Source organism: Hydra vulgaris, chromosome 02, assembly GCF_038396675.1.
Source record: "Hydra vulgaris chromosome 02, alternate assembly HydraT2T_AEP".
In the NCBI taxonomy this organism is placed as follows: Eukaryota; Metazoa; Cnidaria; class Hydrozoa; order Anthoathecata; family Hydridae; genus Hydra; species Hydra vulgaris.
Genome location: NC_088921.1, coordinates 41171847 through 41195764, shown reverse-complemented (window position 1 = coordinate 41195764; position 23918 = coordinate 41171847). Strand labels below are relative to the sequence as shown.

The 23918-nt window shown below is 28.6% G+C and overlaps 1 protein-coding gene across 1 annotated transcript in view; it reads left to right on the top strand.

Annotated features, from left to right (window-relative positions):
• LOC100213688 (apoptosis-inducing factor 3) overlaps window positions 1–17445 on the top strand; it is a 54983-nt gene extending 37538 nt beyond the window's left edge. The window contains exons 12-17 of the mRNA XM_065790940.1: window positions 4399–4462; window positions 6684–6760; window positions 11670–11784; window positions 12510–12608; window positions 16964–17039; window positions 17163–17445. Coding sequence (XP_065647012.1) covers window positions 4399–4462; window positions 6684–6760; window positions 11670–11784; window positions 12510–12608; window positions 16964–17039; window positions 17163–17268 — 537 coding nt within the window. The 3' untranslated portion in view covers window positions 17269–17445. The remainder of the gene's footprint in view (window positions 1–4398; window positions 4463–6683; window positions 6761–11669; window positions 11785–12509; window positions 12609–16963; window positions 17040–17162) is intronic.
• Window positions 17446–23918: the final 6473 nt, after the last annotated feature.

Below are 23918 nucleotides of genomic sequence, written 5' to 3'. Positions count from 1 at the left end.
AAAACTAGGTGTACTTTATTTAGGTAAAACTAGGTGTACTTTATTTAGGTAAAACTAGGTGTACTTTATTTCGGTAAAACTAGGTGTACTTTATTTAACTTTTGTTTTATTAAAAATGTTGTTTAACACATTGTGTATTAATTCAATGTAAACCATTATATTAAATGTTTATTTACTTTTAAGCTTGTTTTTGATGAGTCTTCATTTATATACTTAGCTCCAAATTTATTTATTAGACCATTTATATTCCCTACAAAAACTTATCAATTTAACTGTTGATATTTTGTTCTACATTGATAAATAGATGTTCCAGGTGCCAACAAATATTTTTTCTTTAGAGCCAAGCAACTCAGATTTTTTTAAACTTAAACCTAAATCATTATTTTCATCTTTTACAAATAGTTTTTCTGTTGAGGTTATGTTGAGGTGAGGTTATGTTATGTTGAGATAAGGTTATGTTATGTTGAAGTTTTATTGAAAATATCCATCCATCTTCATCAGACTCAATTTCACTAGACTGATCAAGTAAAATGTCATCATCATCTAGTCCATCTTCAGCAGACTCAATTTCAACAGGCTGATCAAGTAAAATCTTATCTTTATCTGTTCGATCATTAGCAGATGTAGTTTCATTGACCAACTAATATGTCATCAATGATATGTAGTGATATAAGGACAGAACGTTCTGGATCATGTCTAACAATTTACTGAAGGAAGATTAGGATAGTCAATTTCATTCCTATTTTTAAGTTATTCTCAGTAACATTAATGTTACAAAAATAAGTAAATCTGAATGATTTTTTGGTTCTCTCTATATCATGGTTATTACTTCAAATCTAATAAAATTTACCCTTTTTAACCAATTTCTAATGTCTTTAACAGAAACATAGCTTTTTTTTCCTCTTTTTTTAACAGCTTTGCTTTCAATAAGGTTGCAAGCAACTACTAATTATATGAATTAGGAAAGCAAGATGAAGGAAGCAAATTCCGAAGAACTGATGTTCGAGGAAAAAAACTAGACGAATAAGAGTTTTTGGAGCATTTAGGAACAGTCACAGAAAAAGGATGAGACTTAGTTGAATGACGAGTAAAATGAGAATGAATTTTAGTAGATGGCTTAAGAGATGCTAGCTCTTTAGAACAGTGCCCATTATAGTATTTGTGAAAAAGAGAAAGAGAAGCAACTTTATGACAATGTGATAATGGTTGGAGGTTTGCTGCAAGTGCAGATCCAACTATGTTTACAATGAGTTTTTGTGCTTTGTCTAAAAGACAAAAAGGACATCATTAGAAGATCCGTTCCAGATATGGCAACAGTATTCCATATGATGCCGGATTTGAGATTTATAGGGGTAGAGAATAGAATCCCAAGTAATAAAGTGTTGAGCTTGATAAAGAGATGCAGCCTTAGCAGATGCTAATTTTGCAACTGATTTGATACATGGTTTCCAAGAAAGATAGGAAGTAAGTGTTTATCCTAGAAAATTAGATGATTTATCGAGTACATTACCATTCATAAATAAAGGAAGATCTAAATAATTGCGATAACGATTAGCTGTAAAAAATTGAATTTTATCTGAATTAAAGTTCAGCAGCCACTGTGAGCCCCATGCTGTAGCAGAATTGAGATCCTTTTCAAACTCAAATTCCCCCTCCAAGCAATCAGAGAGTGTGGCTTCTTATCATGACAAGAATAAATGATAGTATCATCAGTGAACAATGCCACCTCAGATGTAAGAATATCTGGAAAATCGTTAATGTAAATTAAAAAGAGTATTGGGCCAAGGATTGAACCTTGAGAATCCCTGAAGTTACAGGATATGAAGAAGAATGCTGTTCATTGAGGACAACTTTTATACTATGATTGGAAAGGAAGGATTCAATAATCTTAAAGATGTTACCTAATGGGACGGTAGTTAGACAAATCAGATCATTTTCCAGAATTAGAAATAGGGATAACAGAAGAATCCAGAATTGAAAATAGGGATAACAGATGCTGCTTTCCAGCAGGCTGGAAAACAAGACTCTGATAAGTACTTGTTGAATAGTTATGAAAGTATAGACAACAGCTCTGGAGAACACTTCTGCAAGACTATAACAGGTATGTTGTCCGGGCCACAAGCTGTTGAAGAGTCTAGGCAGGAAATCACTTTAGATAAAGAAGCTGGAGTGATACGAATGTCAAGCAATGGATCAACCTGTTTGACGGCTATATTAGGTAGAACGCGACTGGTGGAATCAAGAGATGATATTGATGAAAAGTTAGCAAACAATTTAGCTTTATTTTTAGGTGAGGTGACAAAGTCTGAACCATACAAGAGAGGTGGAGTTACAGATTTGCCCTTATTATCAATACTATTAAAGATTCTCCAGGAGTCACAAGAGCCTAATTTTTGTGATGAAATATAAGATTTCATGACTTGAGAATAGCGGACTTTGGCGCTAGACAAAACCTTTTTACAATGGTTTCTAGCAGTAATAAACAGACGTCTGTTTTCTGGAGAATTGTTTTGCTGATAGATATGGAAGTATCGGTTTTGATTGGAAATTGCAGCAGCACAATGGAAAGCCATGGAGAAGAGTGAGTTGACCTGGAATTGTCGAGAGTGAATAAAAGATTCCATGCCAGCCTGAATCCACGAAGTTATGTAAGAAGCACATTTGTGAGCAGGAAAACGAAAGTTTTTTACTCAAGGGCCATCACAAAGAAAATCATAGAAAGAGTCCCAGTCAGCTTTAAGGTACGATGATAGGGGGATTCCGATGATGAAGAAGAATGATATGATAGTTTTGGAGAGATCAAAATGTTATCAGTAGCATCTAAGGGTGAATGTGGAGAAACTGAGCACTGACTAGGATCAGAAACAAGACATAAGTTGAGTAGGGAAGGTAAATGATTCTGGTTGTCTGGATTGCCTGCAAAAAAAATATCTTGTGCGAAAATCAAAATTTTTCTTGATCACTGAATATTATTCTAAAACATTTCAAGTATACTGTTTTAATAATCTCTATAATGTTTCTATGATATTTTTTAATTACAAGTTTACCACATATATAAGTCTTCCTTGAAGAAACTCTTTGTACAACTCATTGAAAATACTCTCCTACAAAAAAATTGTTAGATATGTTTTTCAACTATGTTTAGCTATAATTACATGAGCACAAGTGGGTAACAAGTTAAAAAGTGAGGTTATGTTGCCTGAAAGTTAATACTAATTTAATTACCGATTGAACAGGCAAGTAATTTTTCCATAACTCAACTTGATTTCATCCAACTAGATCATGTGTATGTAAAATTAATAAGATTTTGAATGATAATGATAAGGATTGGCAGATAATGAAAAGGATTGGCAGGTAATGAAAAGGATTCTTATTGAAGTTATTCCAGTTATAGAAGAAAGACCAAGTTCAATAAATCTAGTTAGTTAAAGACCAATACATCTAAGTATGAGATTAAAACTTAATATTAAGTAAAATATAGCACCAATAATGTATATGATTGAATGGTTGCTAATTGCATTGTAAGTAAAATTTATGTTTAAATTTTTGGGGCTCAAGCAGAAGTGAGATTCTTAAGTTGATCAGGAGCAAATTGAAACTAGTGGGCACCATCGTATTTACTTTTTAATGATAATAAATGTGTGTTATAGATTGATTAGCAGTTTAGTTACCATCTCTCGAAAAAAACCTTTGAGTGGTCTTAAAGAATAAAAATAAACTTCATATGTTTTTTTTTCGCACTTTTTTTTAAGCTTTGAAGAGATTACTAAGTATAAAAATAGTTTTCGATTGGAGAAAAGTTTTACTGTAATGAATACTAACAACAAATAGTTACCAAAGTAACTAAAAACGTTATATATTATTATTAATGAATGCATACTAGCAACATACACCAAAAGTAACTAAAAACTGATGTCCTTTTTATAATATGTTACAAAAATTTTAAATGTCTAATATGATTTTTTATTGTTGTTTTAAAATTAAGTGATTATAAAGTTTTTAATAATCTAGCAATTAAAATAAGTCTTAAGTAAAACTAGAAAAAAAAAATCAAAGTATAGATAATTATTAAAAAAAATTTTAAAACAAAAAAGAACTTTTTTTGAAAAGGTTAAAAATAGAGCGATTATTAAAAAAAGTGAATGTCCTGGACTATGTCTGATAAATTGCTGAGAGAAAGTCAGGATAGTCAATTGCATTCCTATTTTTAATGAATAACTATTAATTGAGTTATTCTTTGTAACATTAATGCTTCAAAAATAAGTAACATCGAATGAACTTTTGTTTCTATAGTTACTGGAAATCTAATACATTTCCTTCTTTTTGACCATTTTCTTATGTCTTTAACACAAACATAGCATATCAGAGACAAAAAAAAATTTTTTTTTATTTCATTAGGTTGTTGGAGTTGTACTTGCTGATGGAACTGTGATAAAAACTGATGTGGTTATTTCAGGAATAGGTTTACTTTATAAATATTTTTTGTATGGTTATAGAAATAGAGTTTAAAAGTATATATATATATATATATATATATATATATATATATATATATATATATATATATATATATATATATATATATATATATATATATATATATATATATATATACACACACACACACATATATATATATATATATCAGGCCTTGTTAAGAAGCGTTTGCAGCTCGCATTTTGCTTTGGAAAAGGCGATTTGCCTAAGCGTTCAGCAGTTTTGCGTTACACAAAAACATTTATCTTTTAGAATATTTAAATTATCTTTTGATATCATTTATGTGACGTTTATTCAGAAGAAATAAAGTCGTAATTAAAAGCATTTAACCGCAATCGTAAACTAATTGATTTTTTGTTAAAGAAACAGTTTATTTAATAATTTTGTTGTTGTTGTTAAAAATTAGTTAAAGAAAATAAAGTGTTTTAAGTTTTATCTTAAGGAATTAAATACATAAATTCCTTTTAAATATATAAATTATTTTTTGTCATAATAGTTTAAAAAATGCACGATTTATTTTGATGTAAATATTTTATTAATAAGATATTATATTTTAAGTTTATTGTCAATTCAATAATGTAAAGTTTTAATGATGTTCGTTTAATTTATGAAAATAAACTATGATCACAAATATGTTATTGGCAGCTGATAAAACTCTTTATTGTTTATAAAGGTTTCACAAAATAAATAAGAAAAAATTTGTTAACAGTTGATAAAATAACCAAAAACCAACTGTAAAATTATAAGAAAATAAACAAATATTATGTTACGTTTTATGAAAAAAAAATATTTTTTTCAAAATAAAATTTGAAAAAAATGATAAATGATTTTCAAATAAGAATTAAGATTTTATTTGTAACTTTTGTTATAGTGATAAAAAAAAACTGCCTGTATGATTTTTAACGCGTTAATAAAATAACTTTAATTACAATACTTGACAATATGCTAGTGACGCAATATGAAAAACTTAATCATCTAGGCTTTATTTGGGATACACAAAAATCTATTTTTGCCTCACTCAATAGAACAAATATCAATAGGGTATCAAATTTCCAAACAATAGTGCAAACTCTGATTCAATCTGGTATCCGGTTTGTACATCCATCTTCAATTATTCAGTTAAAATAGAGAGTCAACAATGCAAAGACTTAATAAACTTGGAAGAAATGCAGTTAAGTCATTTTTTAATATCTCTAAGTATAGCAAAAACTAAATAAACTCTCTATTTAAAGTTCGGGAGATATCGACTTACATACAACAAAATAAAATAAACCTATTTATCCGTCTATTAAATAATAAAGTAACTTTTGAAATCATCAATTCTCAACTTAACTATTGTTCAATAAAATATTCATTTTTAGATGATATAAAGGAATTATGTAAGATCCATAAAATAAATATGAAAAACTTAATTCAGAATAAAAAGAAAGTGAAAATTAATATTTCAGAAAATATAATTCCTGAAGATACTTATCAAATTTTAGTCCAGGCAATTCAATGTTGGAATGCAAAGCAACAGCGAACAATTTTTAAAAATACTCTTGAAGAAAACATTCCCAAGTGATATACTTTATTCTCTCTTTATATATCTTAAACTATTTTTATGTATTTTTACCTTGTAAACACATTTACAGAGGGTGTTTAATAAAATAATAATAATAATATAATAATAACTTCTAACAATACAAAATATATTTGCTGAGTTAAGTTACTTTGAAATGCATTACACGTTTTTGTTACGCAGCGAAATCTTGTAACAAGACCTGTTTATATATATATATATATATATATATATATATATATATATATATATATATATATATATATATATATATATATATATATATATATATATATATATATATATATATATATTTATATATATATATATATTCTTTCTTTTTTTCAGCTTTATTAGTTGAAAATTTTCTACAAAAAAATTTTTATTCCCCGTTGATACGCACCCTTTTATAGAATGTGAAGTTTTATAAGATATCCTTCGTTTTTTATAGAGTGAAGATTTTTGTAAGATAATTTGCCACCTTTTAATAGAGAGTAAAGGTTTATAAGATAAAATGCCAATTTTTTTAAAAAAGAGTGAAGGTTTATAAGATGCCACTCTTTAATTAATAAAATCACATAGGTTAATATATGATTTTCAAAGTGTAAAATAAATATTTCTTTAGGCGTAAGCCCTTCCACAGAATTTCTTGAAAATTCTAGCGTTGTAAGAGATGAATGTGGCTTCATAAAAGTAGATCAGGTGAACATTGTTTTTTCAAAGCTATATAGTTATAATACAGTTATAATTTGAAAAAAAAAAAATTCATGTTATTAAATTACATTTTCTTAAAAAACTAAAAGTCTTTGTCGTTATATTATGAAAATTTTTATTAAACATAATCATAAAATGTATAAAACACATTTTTTAAAGTACAAATTATTAACATGTATGTTTAGTATGTAAATATACAAAATAAATATTAAACTAAAAATTAAAATAATATTAAACTATCTTTCCGGATTCATAAAATACGGGTCTTGGTAAGTCTTTTCACCATTTATACTTATTCCTTATTTTACTGTTTTTTAGTAAGTGGTAGAAAAACTATACATATCGTCTACCTTTTAATGTTATGAATAAAAAAATAATTTATAACATAATTAACTTTTAAAAATTTTAAACACTTCGGTAATTGTTGTGGGAACTGCTTTTTTATCAACAGTTCGGATATTAGTACTTGAAGCGGGTAATTTAAATAATGTTTACCCACTTGAAATGTGCGATTAATCACAATTGGCATAAAAAGTAAAAGAAAACATTTGGAATTAAACTTAAAATCATGTGGAATAATGAAATTACAATGACCTGTATAATACGAGTCATGGTAAGTCTATTCCACTCCGATCATTCTATACTTATTTTTCATATATACATTTGTTAATGTTAAAGGGATCCCAAACTCCCAACACATATTGTGTTCATATTAAAGATGATGTTGAAAATAAAGGTTTGAACAAAGTTTTTTTGATTAAAAATAAATAATGAATGCATACCGAGAAAAACTAATCTTGTCGTTTTAGTCGAAACTCACCTTCATTTTACTCAAAAAATTGGAGTCTTTAAATTATATCTTGCAATCTACAGACTTCGGTAATTTCTTTGAAGCGTGTTTAATTCATAAAAGTTTTAGTATTTAACATCACGTTAGACTTTTGTCAAATGAAACTCTGGAAAAATTTTAATTTATTTTTATTCATAAATTTTTTCATTGTATGTTAAGTTATTTATTTTCTAATTTTAAAAAGATATTAAAAACCTCAAATATTTTATGCTCATTTGTTGCTATAAATTGTTATTGCATATATTGTATATTTAATGTTAATAAATGATGAAGTATTTATTATCTCAATCAAGATTCTGATAAAAAATTGTTTTATATTAATTACTCGTAAAAAATTAGTAATTTTTATTTGGTTTGAAAATATTTTGTCTGAATTTGCTTTGCATGAAGTTCAGGAAGTCAAAGAAAAAAACTTAGTTTAAATAATCATGTTGAAATATATTTAAAACAAATAATTTTAATGGCAGGGGTACTAAAGTATTTTTATAACAAAAGTTGGTAAAAAATAAATAATTAAATAAAAAGTTCAACATTGAACTTTTTTTTTAAATTGTATTGCAACTGTAAATATTAAAATATTAACTTGAACTAAATTTACTACCCGTATTTTGCGTGAAAAAGTCAAACATCACATTGTTATAATACAAATTTGTTTTAGCATGTAGTTAATACTACAATGTACATACGTACTAAAACAAATAAATTTGTTTTAGTATGTAGTAAAAGTACCTTGTAGTATTTAAAAAAAATACTAGAACATATTTTTTAAATAAAAGTAGAAAACTGCAGCTTTGTTTAATTACATTTTGTTTAATTACATTTTTTCAAAAGTTTACCATGGCGTCAAATACTAAAACTTTTATGAATTAAACGCGCTTTAAAGGAATTATCGGAGTCTGTAGATTGTGACATGTAGTTTAAAGACTCTGATTTTTTGAGTAAAATAGAGGTGAGCTTTGACTAAATTAACAAGATTAGTTTTTCTCGGTATGCATTCATTATTTTTAATAAAAAAATCTTGGTTCAAACCTTTTTTTTTCAGCATTATCTTTAGTATGAATAAAACATGTGTTGGGAGTTTGGGATCCCTTTAATGTTATATTAATTAATGATTAATGCTCAATACTTTATAACTTATTGTAAAATTGTAAACTTCTATAATAAAAAAATGGGTATGGGCATATTAATTTTTTTCTTTATTAAGTTTCTATTATGTTTTTATTAAATTTTTTTCTAGACCATCTGCAGCTTATTAGGACCCTTGTCTTATAAATTACTTTTGAAGAAAATAAAAGTTTGAATGTAAAATTTTTTTTTCTTTAAGAAAAACAGTTTCATTAATGCGTGTTAAATGCGCAGACTTACCTGACTTACTAATTACCTGAGCGCATTAAAATCATAAGTATCTCTATCATGACATATGCACAAAAGATTTCTACCACTTTTTGATGTTAATAGAAATATAAGCTTTTTTAAAAACTCTCTCCCTTTTGTTTGTTATAGTATATAATATCTTTATATATTTTATGTATATAACATCAGTAGAACTTTAAAGATGTTTTACTCTAGAACTTTAAATAGATTTAAAAAAAAAAATTTGCAAGCAATAAGATTTGAACCTTCGTTGTACTTATATTTTGGAATTGTACTTCAGAAGCGCAGTGAGCTAACCATTGTACTTTCGTAGCGCAGTGAGCTAACCACTTTGGCCAATAAGGCAGTCTTCCGCATCACATCTTCCGATTTTTAACACTATTTAATAAACAAAAGATGGAATAACTTTATAAAACCACAAATAAATGCTATAAATTAAAGTTAAGGAGATTTTGCTGCAATGCAATTTTAAATAAAAGTAAAACTTTCTATATAGAATTTCAAAAATGTTTTATTTTGTATTTTAAAAAATCAAAAAATATTTTAAAAAAATGTGAAAGCATAAGTGTTTGAACCACAGCAGTTCACTTCAGAAACACTGTGAGCTCTAACCACTTTGTTCACTAAGACAAATTGATTGACAAATGTTTTAACACTATTTAACAAATAGTGTTAAAACATTTAACAAATAGTGTTAAAACAAAAGGCTTTGTAAAACAACAAATAAATTCTGTAAATAAGAATTAAGGAGATGTTGCCACAATGCAATTTTCAAGTAAAAATAAAACTGTAAAACTTGATATCATTTTTAATATTACATAATTTGAAGTTTACATAAGTTAGATATTTGCATACACTTTCGTTTACATTTTCTTTATAAAACTTTCTTATAAAAATCTTGCCACTGACTAGGGTGTAATGGGTGCCATGAGTTCTGCACAAACACGCACGAATGAGTAACGTTAGCAGCAGCAGCAAGTTCAGTATTAAAATATTATAAGATTTATCATATTCTTATTGTTGGCAGCCTAAATTGATTTAACCCTTTCATACCGGAATTTATTTAGGCAATTTAAAAAACGCAATACTATGCCACGTAAACACTTAAATAGATGGGTTTTCTTACAAAATAAGTTAAACAAAGTATATATTATTGGAAAGCAGGCAAAATTCAGAATCCGAAAATTAAATTAAAAAAGTAAAAAAATTGAACTGATGACATCGACATTATTTCATATTGATGAAGTAGCATTGCGACTTTTAAATATTTGCTAATGAAGCCTTTCAAATAGCTAGCTATATTCTTTTAGAAGTGATTAAAGGCTTGTAGAACGGTGCAAAATTTATTCACCTTTCATTTGATGGGTTTTTTTCTAATATAGATAACTAGAAAATAAATAAATAACATTTTTCTCTGGTGACGTAAATTTTTTTTTTTTTTTTTGTACCTAATTTTGTTATTCAATAAAAATATTAAAAATACCTATAAGGAAAAGTAACTAATTTAATGGGATACTTTCCTTATTTAGATAAGTAGAAAATAACAAGCCCACACTTTGTTTAAAGCAAAGAAAAATTTTTCAAGCTATTTTATTTATTATATTTAGTCAACACAAGTAGTTATATATATATATATATAATTTTAAAAGTAAAACTATGAATGCCACATATTCCAACAATTAGAGACTGAATCAAAGCATAAATGGACATTGCATAATGAACAAAAAACACGTGATCTACGAATACCTTTTGAATGGCGCTGGGACTGACCAACTAAAGTAGTTTTTCGAACATTTTTAGAACAATTTTTGCAATCTCTTGGCTTATCGTTCACCAAAGGTTTATGAACTCCAACATTTGTATGTCGTAGTGTAATGTGTTAATAATAGAAAAATCCACACCTATTTTTTCTGTTGAATCATCTTCGGAACAAACATATTCTTCAGATGATGAAGATGAAATTATTTTTGATGATGATGACCGACTTGCTGACAATGCCATAGTCAATGGAGCTGTTGTTGAGCAAATATCAGTTTTATTCTCTTGGAATTTGTTGTCATCAGACTCTGAAGACTCAGAAGACAAATCACTAACATCGTCCATTTCATCAAGGATTTGAAGAGCTTCATTCGGATCATTTATAATCCTATTTCTCAAAGCCATCTGCGCTGAAAACGTCTAACAACTACATATATTTTTGTCAATTATCTTTAGTGTTTTAAACATGAAAACTATCCGTGAATTGAAAGTTCCAAATTTCCTAAGCTCAATTTATATGTCTACAAGCACAAAAGGTTATTATTTAAGACTAAAAAGGGTTGAACTAACTTTTAGAGAGGTGTTTTGATTGGTATGTCCAAGGCGCACATATGTGCGCCTTCGGCACGAAAGGGTTAAAGAGCATTTTTTTAGAATGTGTTTGTTAAGTCAAAGTAACTCTAAAGAAAAGTTTAACGCTAAGTAAATTGTGATGATTTACTGTATACTTGTCCTCAACTCTCTGGTTCAATCTTAAGAATTCACACAAAAAAGACAAGTGCTTTAACCACTGCAGAACTATAGCAAAAATAACAGAAATTTGAAAACTGACAAACTATAAATATTCAGACAATTATAAATATCATGACTTTGTAATTTGTACTGCAATAAAAATAATTAATTTTTTTTTTTTAGTTTATGAGGTGCAACACTGATGTTTATGCTGGAGGTGATATTGTGTCTTTTCCATATGTTTATGATTCTGGTAAATATATAAATATTGGTCATTGGCAAGTAGCATCTGCGCATGGTGAGTTTTTTTTTTTTTTTTTTAAATTTATTCATTTGATTAAGAAAAACTAATAATAGGCAAACCAAATATCCTCCCAGTTTGCACCAGATGCCCATCTGATGTTTGCCTGACTTCAAGGAACTTTTTACAGGTTATCTATGGTTGAAAAATTTTTATATTAATGATAAAAAATGATGAAATGCTTGCATTAAAAATCTTTTATTTATTTTTTGCTTTTTATTTGATATTAACTTATTTTTTGTTATTTGTTCACTCGTTTTTTGTTTACTTATTTGAGTCATGTGATTAAATGTTAATTAATAATTGGTTTATTCAAAAAACATTTTTATATTAAACTACTTTTTAGTTTTTCATTTTCAAATTTTTAAATGAAGTAAAATAAATTTCTATGATAAGATCTTTATTAACACAATGTACTTTTGTAACAGTTTTTAATAACGCATATAAAGCATGGAAAATAGTGGTTAATAGTCCTTCTTTTTGAAAAATTTGTCAGAAAAGTTTCTAGTAATAATGTAAATCCTTCCTTGGAAATTCTTTAAGGTCTTTGAAATAAATTTTCACTGGTTTTGATTATTCTTACTATTTTATTTATTAACTTAGTTTTCAAAAAATTGTGTTAGGTTTAACTTTTTCAAGTTTTTATGTTAATTATTTTAATTAAAATTGTTTTATATATTGATTATGTTCTAACTTCTTTAAAATTTTTTGTTACCTTTTAGGGCGTTATGCAGCTCTTAACATGCTCGAAAAGAATGTTCCACTTGTTACTGTGCCATTTTTTTGGACTTCATTGTATGGAAATTCACTCAGATATGCTGGTTATTATTTATTTTTCTCAAGTTTGCTGGTATTTATTTTTCTCAAATTTGCTGGTATTTATTTTTCTCAAGTTTGCTGGTATTTTTTTTCTCAAGTTTGCTGGTATTTTTTTCTCAAGTTTGCTGGTATTTTTTTTTCTCAAGTTTGCTGGTATTTTTTTCTCAAGTTTGCTGGTATTTATTTTTCTCATGTTTGTTGGTATTTTTTTCTCAGATTTTAAAAGCCTTTTATTATTCAACTTATTTTTTTTTAATAAGTTTTATTAAATTTATTAATATTAATTTATTTTTATTATATGATTTTTTTACTTTTATCTAAAAAAAAATTTTTTTTTAATTCTTGATTATGAAGATAGTCCTTTTAGATATTTCTTTACGCCAATTTTGGGAAAATTGTCTGATTATATTCCAAAAAGAAATATTTTTTCCATAATCTGTTTTAAAATGATTTAAAAAAACAAACTCAGTGTTAAGTTAACTTCAACTCTAATGATGAGAAATATATGAGACATAAAATATCTATACATGATTTTGTAAAAAACATTGTTAGGTTAGAGGGTGGGGTAATCAAAGCCTAATTTTAGTTATTTTTGATATTGAGAAAAAGTATATAATAAACATCTTTTTTTTTTTGTGAAGAAATCTTAAAATCATGATTTTACAATCATGATAACACAAATCATGATTGGACAATCGTGATAACATAAGTCATGATTGGGCAATCATGATAACACAAATCATGATTGGACAATCGTGATAACATAAATCATGATTGGACAATCATGATAACACAAATTGTGATTGGACAATCATGATAACACAAATTATGATTGGATAATCATGATAACACAAATCATGGCTGGACATCATTTTTACATTAAAAAAAGTTTTTTAAGTCATCTAAAGAGCATGAATTTTAGTTCAATAGTTTCACATTAAAGTAATTGCACATTACCCTGTTTAGTGGGGTAATGTGGTCTTAGTCACATTTTTATGTTTTTTGGGTGAAGTTTACCAACTTATGATAAAATATGACTGAGGTCATTGAATATGTATTATATTTGAATTATTTAATTAAAAGTTGAAACATAATAGTACTTCAATTAAAACATAATGTAAACATAACAATACTTCAATTGATGTTTTGAATGTAAAAGATCTTTACTCTTTCAAAGCACCAAATTAGAAATATAAAATAATTTTTTCTTATCTCTTTCAGTTGTTTTCCAAAAAACTTAGCGCTTTCTTGCGGTTTAGTTTCAAAAATTTTATTATCACTGCTAAATATATAAAATAAATATAGTTCTCCATATTGAATTTATAATACTCAAATTTGAAAGTCAAAGTACTTATAAAAAGTCAAAACATGATAAAATTTTGTTCAAAGAAGAATTTTAAGCAGAAGCTCAATTGAAAATAAGCTAAAAGTGAGTTTCATAAAAACTCTGCATCTATCTGTCTTAAAACTAATTGAATCTAAGTATCTAGTAATTTTTCATGCAGATAAATCATTTTTTATATGTTAGAGTTTTGATGTTTTTTTGAAGTTTAAGATTTTTGATCTTTGTTTAAATGTATGCAAAATTTTGAATCAAAAGCTTAAGAGTTTGCTTAGTAAACTAATTATTAAAAATTAAAGAGCCGGTAACCACCTATAACATAAAGAAAACAAAGGCTTTTACCTAAAGCCTTTCTTCGGAAAAAAAATTTCATTTCAGAGGCCTGGTGTCGAAATTAATTTGATGTAAGGAAAAAAGTTAAGATGGTTACTTTGTTATTAAAAAAAATCAACTAAACAATACTGTCGCTGCTACTATTAGTTCTTAATTTATCATGATTAAAAACCTAAATGATTAAAAAGGTACTTTCGAGGAGTTGCAAAAGAAAATGCAAATGTATTTACGTTTTTAAAAGCTAAAAGAAAAAAAGGAAGCCTAATAGGCTATTGAATATTGTTATTAAATAGCAAACATGTATTTTTAATGAAGTATCCTCTTAAAGTACCGAAAATTACAGCTGAATGGTCATCAAACAAGATATTTTACGATAAGAAAATTAGTGAAGATATCGTTTACAGATGTTGTGACCATAAAAAGGAAGGGAACTGCGTCTTCCTGAAAAAACAAAAAATGCTACAAAGTTGCAAAATAAAATAGTTACCTGGTTAAATGTTGCATGCATTAAATCTATGATTATAAAATTATATATTGACTATTTGAGATCAGTTGTTTTACTTTTCGATTGATTTATTCCTAAAATAAAACATTGAAGTTGTCCTGTTAGTTCTAGTAGGATGTATACTGGGTTTACTTTCACTTTTGTGTTTACTTACTTTCACTTTTGTGTTTTTTAAAACACAATAATGATTAAATACTAAATACAATAAAAACTATAAAAGAAAAGATTTAGGCTCTTTCTTGCACAGAACAGTTACAAAGTGTAATCATTTTTTAAAATTAACTGAGTCCTAAATAAAAAAGATGACATTTGCTATATCAGCATATCCAGAACTAAACTATTTTTAAACAAGTGTATCATTGTTTAAAAATTAAACTAACACTTTTAAGAAATGGCTGTTTAGTTGTAACGTGTTTATTTTGTACAAATGAAATTGAAATTTGAAAGCAAATCAACACTAAAATTGAAAATATTGACTTCTATATTATTAAACTCACGAAAGATTCAAATTATAATAATTGAAGAAACTTCTTCTAACACTTTTAAAAATAATACCAAAATTGTCGCTAATATCATTTGAAATAAGACTGAAAATACTGATGTACAAAGAACATATGATGGTTTAAAAGGCATAGCATATTTCTCATTAATAGATAACTTTTTAATACTGGTATTGTAAATATTGACCTAAGTAACCGCATGGCTCCAAAATGATTTGGTATTAATTACATAAGCATAGAACAAAATACAAAAAAGTAGCATGATTACAGAAAACATAAAGTTACAGCTACTTTACTATCTAATTTACTTGGTTTTTTTGGAAAACTTTTAAAGTTATGTTATATTGGAATGTTTTTTAGAATGTTTTTTACACCAGGCCTATACCATTTAGAAAATATTCAAAAAGGTAAATTATTTGAAAACTTTCTAAAGCAAAAGTTGAAAAATACCTATACTTTATTAGCCTAATCAACAATAAATATGGTTGTAGCCCTGATAAATTAGATCTATCAAGAAGTTGGTAGACTAGAAAACTCAAGGTTGTGTTAATTGTGTTGGGCCATGAAAACCAAGTAGAAAGTTTTCTTTAATTTTATGTTCAATGCCAGCTACAGATTGAGTGTACAGATGCAATACATCATACATTTTTAAATTAAACAACTTAATACCTTATTAGTAATTGTTGAAGAAACAGTAAATTCAATATATGATTAAAAGAAAATGAAAAACTGAAATTATCTTGAAATCAAGTTTTGCAATCTAATTTTGTTATGTTAAAAGTCAAATTTGAAAATCTGGTTTTGTTATGTTAAAATCATTAAGAAAATTTACAAAAAACTTTAAGTTTTTTGCCATTGTATTTTTTTCGAGATAAAAGCAATTTTAACATTTTGAAAATTTTATTTTTGAATTTGCATATATAAATGGTTCCTTTTATAATTTTTATAACAATAATTTTCTCTCTGCTGAATTTTGTTTTTTCATATCACTTTGTTTTTATGATTGATTCAAATTTTGTTTTAGCTAGTCGGTTTTTTTTGCATCTTCTTTCTTATTATTCAACTGAAATAATGTCTGGCAAATTGTTTGTATTAAATCTCTCTTTTTATAAAGTTGTTTTAAACAACTTCATATAGATTTTTTGTACACTTTCTGATCTTGGTAAACGATAGTATTTGAGCAGACCATTCGAATCTTTTGATTTAAAATTTTTATAAAGCATAAAGCAGAAGTACAATACAATTAAAGCGTTTTAAAAATTTAGCCAGAAAAAGTATAAATATTAAGATGTGGAACACTTGTTGATACTTTATCAAACTTAAAAGCTACCATTTTTATTTTTTTCCCTATATCGTAAACATAAGTGTGCGGGCCGCGTCTAATGAATTTGGCTAATACCTCCGTGTGTATATGTGCTTCAATAAAACTTTATTTATAACTTCGTGTGTATGTGCTTCAATAAAACTTTTTTATACCTCCGTGTATGTGTGCTTCAATAAAACTTTTTTATACCTCCGTGTATATCTGTGAAAGATTATTTTCTTTTATGCTTATTTGTGTATTTGTGTGTGTGTGTGTGTGCGTGTGTGTGTGTGTGTGTGTGTGTGTGTGTGTGTGTGTGTGTGTGTGTGTGCAGGTTACTGTTCATCTTTTGATCAATTTTTTTCTGTGTGTAGGTTACTGTTCATCTTTTGATCAAATTTTGTATGAAGGGAATGTTGAAGAGCTGAAATTTGTCGCATATTACTGCAGGTATTGTTGCAAGTTTTTTTGATTCGTAATAATGTCGGTTTCTTTGTTGCATAATGTTGTAGAATTTGTTAAAAGGTAAAAGATTTTTAAACGTTTGTTTATATTTTAAATGTTATTGTTTAGAGATGGACAAGTTCGTGCCGTTGCATCAATGAATTGTGGCGCAAAAGCATCTGAAATGGCTTTCAAAATTGAATCTGGAGATATCAAACCACCTGATAACATTTAGTTTTGTATTTATTCGAATATATTTTTTTAGAAAAGAGATTTTTTTATATAGAGGTTTTTGATATTATTTATAGTTTTTTTATCTTATAAATTTTCTTTGTAAATTATTATTGGTTGATGTATATTTTGATAAATATTAAGTTTAATTCTTAAAAAATGAAATAAATTTGAATTCCAAGTCAGAGTGGTTTGCTAGCCAGTTATAGTTTTTGAATTTGAAATCTCGAGGGGTATTAAACTTTGAAATGGAACAAAACAAAGATAATTTTTTTTAAATTGACAGGAAATTTATTCGAAAAATAATCTTTTGGCATTATAATTTAAATAATATTTCTGGCATATGACCGCCACGGCTGGCTCGGACGCAGTCTAAACTGGAGGTTTAATTTTCAATGACTTTTTCCTACATTTGTGGCCTTATAACGGCTATAAGAAGGCGAATATTGTTCTCTAAGGTCAATTGTTTAGCTTATGGACGTAGACTTGTTCTCCAAGGTTAATTGGCTTATCGGTGTAGACTAGCGACTTCACATCCCTACAGAAGATAGTCTAGCGGCGTTAAAGCGGCATGATCTTGGAAGCCAATTCAGGGGTCTGAAGCGTGAAACTATGAGGTTATCAAACGTTTCTTTTAATAAATCAATTGTAGCAATTCCTGTCACGGTAGCGGATAGACTGATTCGAGTCTTCATCTACGCTACACTCTACAGCAACAATGACTTCTTCTGGACGCACTGTACAGCGTCTCTTTGGATGCGTATTATCATTTAAAGTAAACGTGGTGTGAAAATGTTCCATAGTTAATCGAACTAATTGCTCTGATGGACGATTACGTTAACGGTAAAATGGACGTAGTGCGCGATACGAATTTCAAAGAGGACCATGATTTTCAAAATAAATTTGCACAATTTTGAAGCGTTGCTCAGGCGTTAGTCTATTCATGTTGAAATGTCAAACCAAATAGAACATTAATCACTTGACAGCTGAAATGGCCGCCAGGTAAAAAGTGTTGCCAACTTATAGTTCTATACCTCAAAAAAAACCACCTTTTTGTTTACTATAGCACTGTTTCTAAAGAATTGCTACTGTATTCTAAAATTTTCTACTGTGCACTTTGCAAAGAGTTAGACAATTAGTTTAAATTAATCACAAAAAATAATCACAGCACATGAAAAACAAGTTGTAATTTTTTATCTAAATGTGGGGAGGTTAAAAGGCACCCTTTTATATGTGTATATATATATATATATATATATATATATATATATATATATATATATATATATATATGTATGTATATATATATATATATATATATATATATATATATATATATATATATATATATATATATATAAATGCATATACACACATATATATATATACATATGTATGCGGTAGTGGTGTAGTAGTAAAGCACTCGCTTCAGAAGCGAGAGGTTCCGTGTTCGATCCCCACCACGTCCCTGGCAGTACCGCGCTCAACTTGTTTTTCCGCGCAGCGGCCTTGTTCGTCGAGGTTCGTGTTTCGGAGTTATAGAGTTGAGAGAAGGTTATAACCACTATTGAGTAGCCTCCTCCTCTGTAGTGGCCTTCATGGCCTTGAGTAGGTAAATAACTAAAAAAAAATATATATATATATATATATATAATATATATATATATATATATATATATATATATATATATATAGCTCTATAGTTTGTTGGCTTAAGAAAGAGCGGAAGGAAAAAAGTGATTCTTACGCCAACACATACGTCACTTTTAATTACTTTTGACTTTCGTCCAACATTTCCGTGTTGGACGAAAGTAAAAACCATTAATTTAATTACAAATTAATCTTTTTTTAAAAAAACCACAAAAACGCAAATTTAATTGACCAGAATGTTTTTAAAAACATTCTGAATGTTTTTATAACATTTTGAATGTTTTTAACAATATAAACAATGTTTTTATTTTTATTTTTTTTAATAAAATGTTTTTATTTTTATTTTTTTTAATAAAATGTTTTTATTTTTATTTTTTTTAATAAAATGTTTTTATTTTTATTTTTTTTACTGTAAATCATGCGCGGAGTGTTGCTACATCGACTATCTTATAGCCTGACTCGCAAGGGAGTGCTGCTACATCGACTGACAAATAGCCTGACTCGCAAGGGAGTGCTGCTACATCGACTGACAAATAGCCTGACTCGCAAGGGAGTGCTGCTACATCGACTGACAAATAGCCTGACCCGCAAGGGAGTGCTGCTACATCGACTGAGGGTTTGGTTGGGGCAGGCAGTCTATCATTATTAAAAAAAAAAAATTCCGGTCTTGCATTTTAATTTTTACTTTTTGTCAACAAAATATCGAAAAAACTTTCGGACAACATCTAAGGGTTCTATATATATATATATATATATAAAAGGGTGTCTCTTAACCCTTTCCCCCCCCCCCACTTCCCCCACATTTAGATAAAATATATATATATTTTATCTAAATGTATATACATAATAATAATCAATTTTTTTGATTTGAGAGTGGTCAATATAAAGTGAAATAATCACAAAATAGATCAATAAATAAATAAAAAAGATGAAAAAAAAGATGAAAAAAAACAACTTTTTTACGGCACTTAAAGTTTCATGCCGTTTGCGGCACTCATCAGCCATATATTTAAATCAAGAAAAAACCGTTCAAAAATACAATTAAAAAACCGCTACAAAATTAAAAAAAACAATGGAATGAGTTCTGACGTCAAATAATAATAATAGTAATAATAATGACAACAATAATAATAAAAATTATAATAATATGGAAAAACATATTTTTTAATCGCCAGTGTCATATTGGGAAAGAAGGAATCTGTTTCTATGTCTACACTTAGAAACAATCTGACTCCTTTTATTCAATAAATTAGTATTTTTATAATATAGAATTTCATATTTTTCGGTGAGACATAATTTGCAAGATTTGGATGTTGGATTATATGCTTTACATCGCCTGAGAATTTTCTACTTAACTATAGGGACTAAATTAGCTTCTTTTAACTTCTATACATGTTTTGAGAGTTCAGTATCATTTTTGTATTTAGAGATGTTAAATGATTTAACGTGATTAGCGTATCTTAATTTAAAAGGAGTCTCACTTATCCCAATGTAGGATTTTTCATTAGAAGATGAATCAAAATTATCAGTTGTAACAGTTGCTTGATATACAATGTTGCTTGTTAAACATTTATTAAACAACGGACAGAGATTTTTATTATAGCAGTTACAGTCCTGTTGATTAAGTTTTTTAATAATTAAAGGAAGTATCCAGAAGTTTCCAGAAACATGCAGAAGCTTCCAGAAGTTTCCAGAAGAAGCATCTGGAAGCCTCCTGTAGCATCCAGAAATATCCAGAAACATTCAGAAGCATCCAGACGCATCCAGAAGCTTCCAGAAGCATGGAAAAGAAGCATCTAGAATCTTCCAGAACAGGTTCACACAGGTTCATTTTACTATATAAGAGACATGTAAATCGACATGTAATTCAGTCAGTATATGGAAGTCAATCAGTCAGTATTATCAAGACAATTTATCGAAGTGAAGTTGGCAGCAGATAACAAAGGTGGAAGACCGCGTTCCACCACTTCTAGAGAGGATTCTATGATCGTCAGATTTGTCAAGAAGGATCCCTGGATATCATCAGTCGAGATACAAAAGCAATTAGAGCTGCCTGTATCGGACCGATCAATCAGACGACGTGCTGTTGAAGCCGGATTGTTTTCTCGACGCCTTGCAAAGAAACCGCTGATTTCACTAAAAAACCAGAAGAAAAGACTCCTGTTTGCTACATCTCATATTGACTGGAATGTGCAGAAATAGCGAACTGTCCTGTTTAGTGATGAATCGAAGTTCAACATCATTGGGAGCGATGGCATTTGCCGTGTACGTCGACCGGCCGGAAAACGCCTCGATTTACGTTACTGTCATAAGACCGTGAAGCATGGTGGAGGCAGTGTAATGGTCTGGGGGTGTTTTTCTGCTAACGGTCTAGGTCCAATACACCGAAAAGATGGAATAATAGACTGTTTCATGTATAAAAATATCCTGAAAGATGTTATGTTACTTCATGCTAATTGGAATATGCCAATAAAATGGGTTTTTCAGCAAGACAACGATTCGAAACACACTGCAAAAGTAGTCAAGCAGTGGTTTCAAGACAACCTCCTATCGGTGATGGATTGGCCGCCTCAATCTCCGGATCTCAACCCTATTAAGAACCTGTGGGAGATCGTCAACCGCAGAATTAATCGTGAAGGTGTTCGTAATAAGGATCAACTATTTGAACAAATCCAAAAGACCTGGGCAGCAATTCCACAAAGTTTCATTGTTCACCTGATCGAATCTATGCCTCGAAGATGCAAGGCTGTGATCAACAACAAAGGATTCGCCACAAAATATTGATAGCGAAATAAAGCTTGATCAACATTTTGTCAAGTTGCACTTGTTTTGTCCAGAAGGAAATCAACTTTTTTTAATACTTTTGATTAATTTATTAATTTTCGTGTCCAAATAATGAACTTTGTGATGAATAAAACTTGAAGAACTTTGTCTCTAAACAGTTACATAGTTATTTCTCTAAATTGAAAAAATGCAGCAATTTTATATAAAGAAACTAAATTAGCATTATTTGGTTGCACTCGTTTTGTCCGATACTATATATATATATATATATATATATATATATATGTATATATATATATATATGTATATATATACATTTATATTCACACACACACACACACACACACACACACACACACACACACACACACACACACACACACACACACACACACACACACACACACACAGTGGCATCGCTTAGGTTAGTGGTCTAAAAAAAAGAAGATCCTTTAGAAAAAATAGTTCATGTATATTTGTTTTTTATTCATATTGGTATCACTCCATTGTTTTGTCACCCCATTGTTTAATTTTTATTTTTTTACTGTATAGCACGCGCGGAGTGTTGCTACATTGACTATTTTATAGCCTGTTGCTACAAGGGAGTGTTGTTACATCAACTATATTATAGTCTGCTGCTACAAGGAAGTGCCGCTACATCAACTGAGGGTTTTGTTAGGGCAGGTACATATATATGTATGTGTATATATACATATATATATAGGAATTTTTAATACATATTATAGCTTTGACTTAATTCATCGAATTAAGTCAAAGCGCTTTCTCGAAACAAACGTATATATATTATTCTATAAATTTTTTGCTAAATTTTAACTATTGTGTGTGAATCCGCAAAAAATACCGTTATAAATAAAATAATTCTATAAATAGAAAAAAAAAGGTCCTTAAATACTAAAACTCACCCGAATGAATTGTGTCAAATACCCGAATAGTCGACTTAATTTGTCCAAAAACTGACTATAACTTGAAAACCACCTTCTTTGTTGGAATAGAACGCCACTTCCACAAAACTTGTTAATCTAAAAAAAATTGTATGTTTTGTATTTTGTGAATATTTTACACCGTAGTTGAGAGAAGTAATGCTAGAAATATGTTTTATACAAGCACAAGAGACAAGCTCGGAAACATCTACTATTGCTATTTCACAAAAGTAATGTAACTAAGAGGCTACTATCTCGTAGAAGGCCTCTAAGGAAAAGACTTAAGGGGTAAACAGATTCTATCAGTTGACCAGCCTTGCACCCCTTTTTCATCTATTAGGCTGACGCAAATGTATTTTTAATACATTGTTTAGGATGTTGAATGCTGGATCTTCTTGACTCAATGCATGGGTTTTGCTTGTGTCTCTGTTTTTATGACTAGGTAACTTATTCTATTATCATCTAATGAGGGTACAGCTCTTAAACTGAGTTTTATGGTTCCGAGGCCGGCTGGTGGTCAGGTTTTCCGTACTCTGTGGAAGTCTCAGACAGGCTGATTTCATTAACAGCTAAAAAATATAAAAGTAATAAAAGTGCCATGTTTTAACTTTTGGTGTGCATTGCCAAGGCCACATTTGGAGCCCTTTGTTACGGCTTAGGGTTTATTTATAGTAATGAGGCGATTGCTTGGACTATTAAATAGTGTACTGAGTAGTATTTAGATTTTGAGTCAAGTTATTTAACAAATTTAAAAATGACTAAAGTACCAAAAACTATAAAACACAAAAAACCATCGTCATCACCAAGTTCTCTAAACCTATCATTCACTATCATTCGTGGTCTTCAAAGTAGTTTTTCTTCTGTTGAGTCTTATCTCTTGCAAAGTTCACCAAAACAACTTGCTCTTTGTGAGACTAATTTGAGTTCAGCTGTCTCATCTTGTGATCTTGGTGTTGATGGTTATCTTCCTTTAATTCGTAAAGACTCCAATAGTCACATGCTGGACATTTACATTCGTAAGTATTCACCCATTTGTCTTAAAACTAGGTTTGAATCCACAGACTATTCTTTTATGTAGTTTCGTTTAGCACCACTTCACTCTATCGCCTTTCTCTTTGTTCTATATCCCTCTCCTTCATCTCAAAACTGCACTCTTTTTGATGTTATTTCTGATCATATTGACCCAGCCCTCTCTCTTTATCCATCAGCCAATATTGTTGTTGTCGGTGACTTTAATGCTTATCACACTGAATGGCTTGGCTTTAGTGTCAGTGACTCT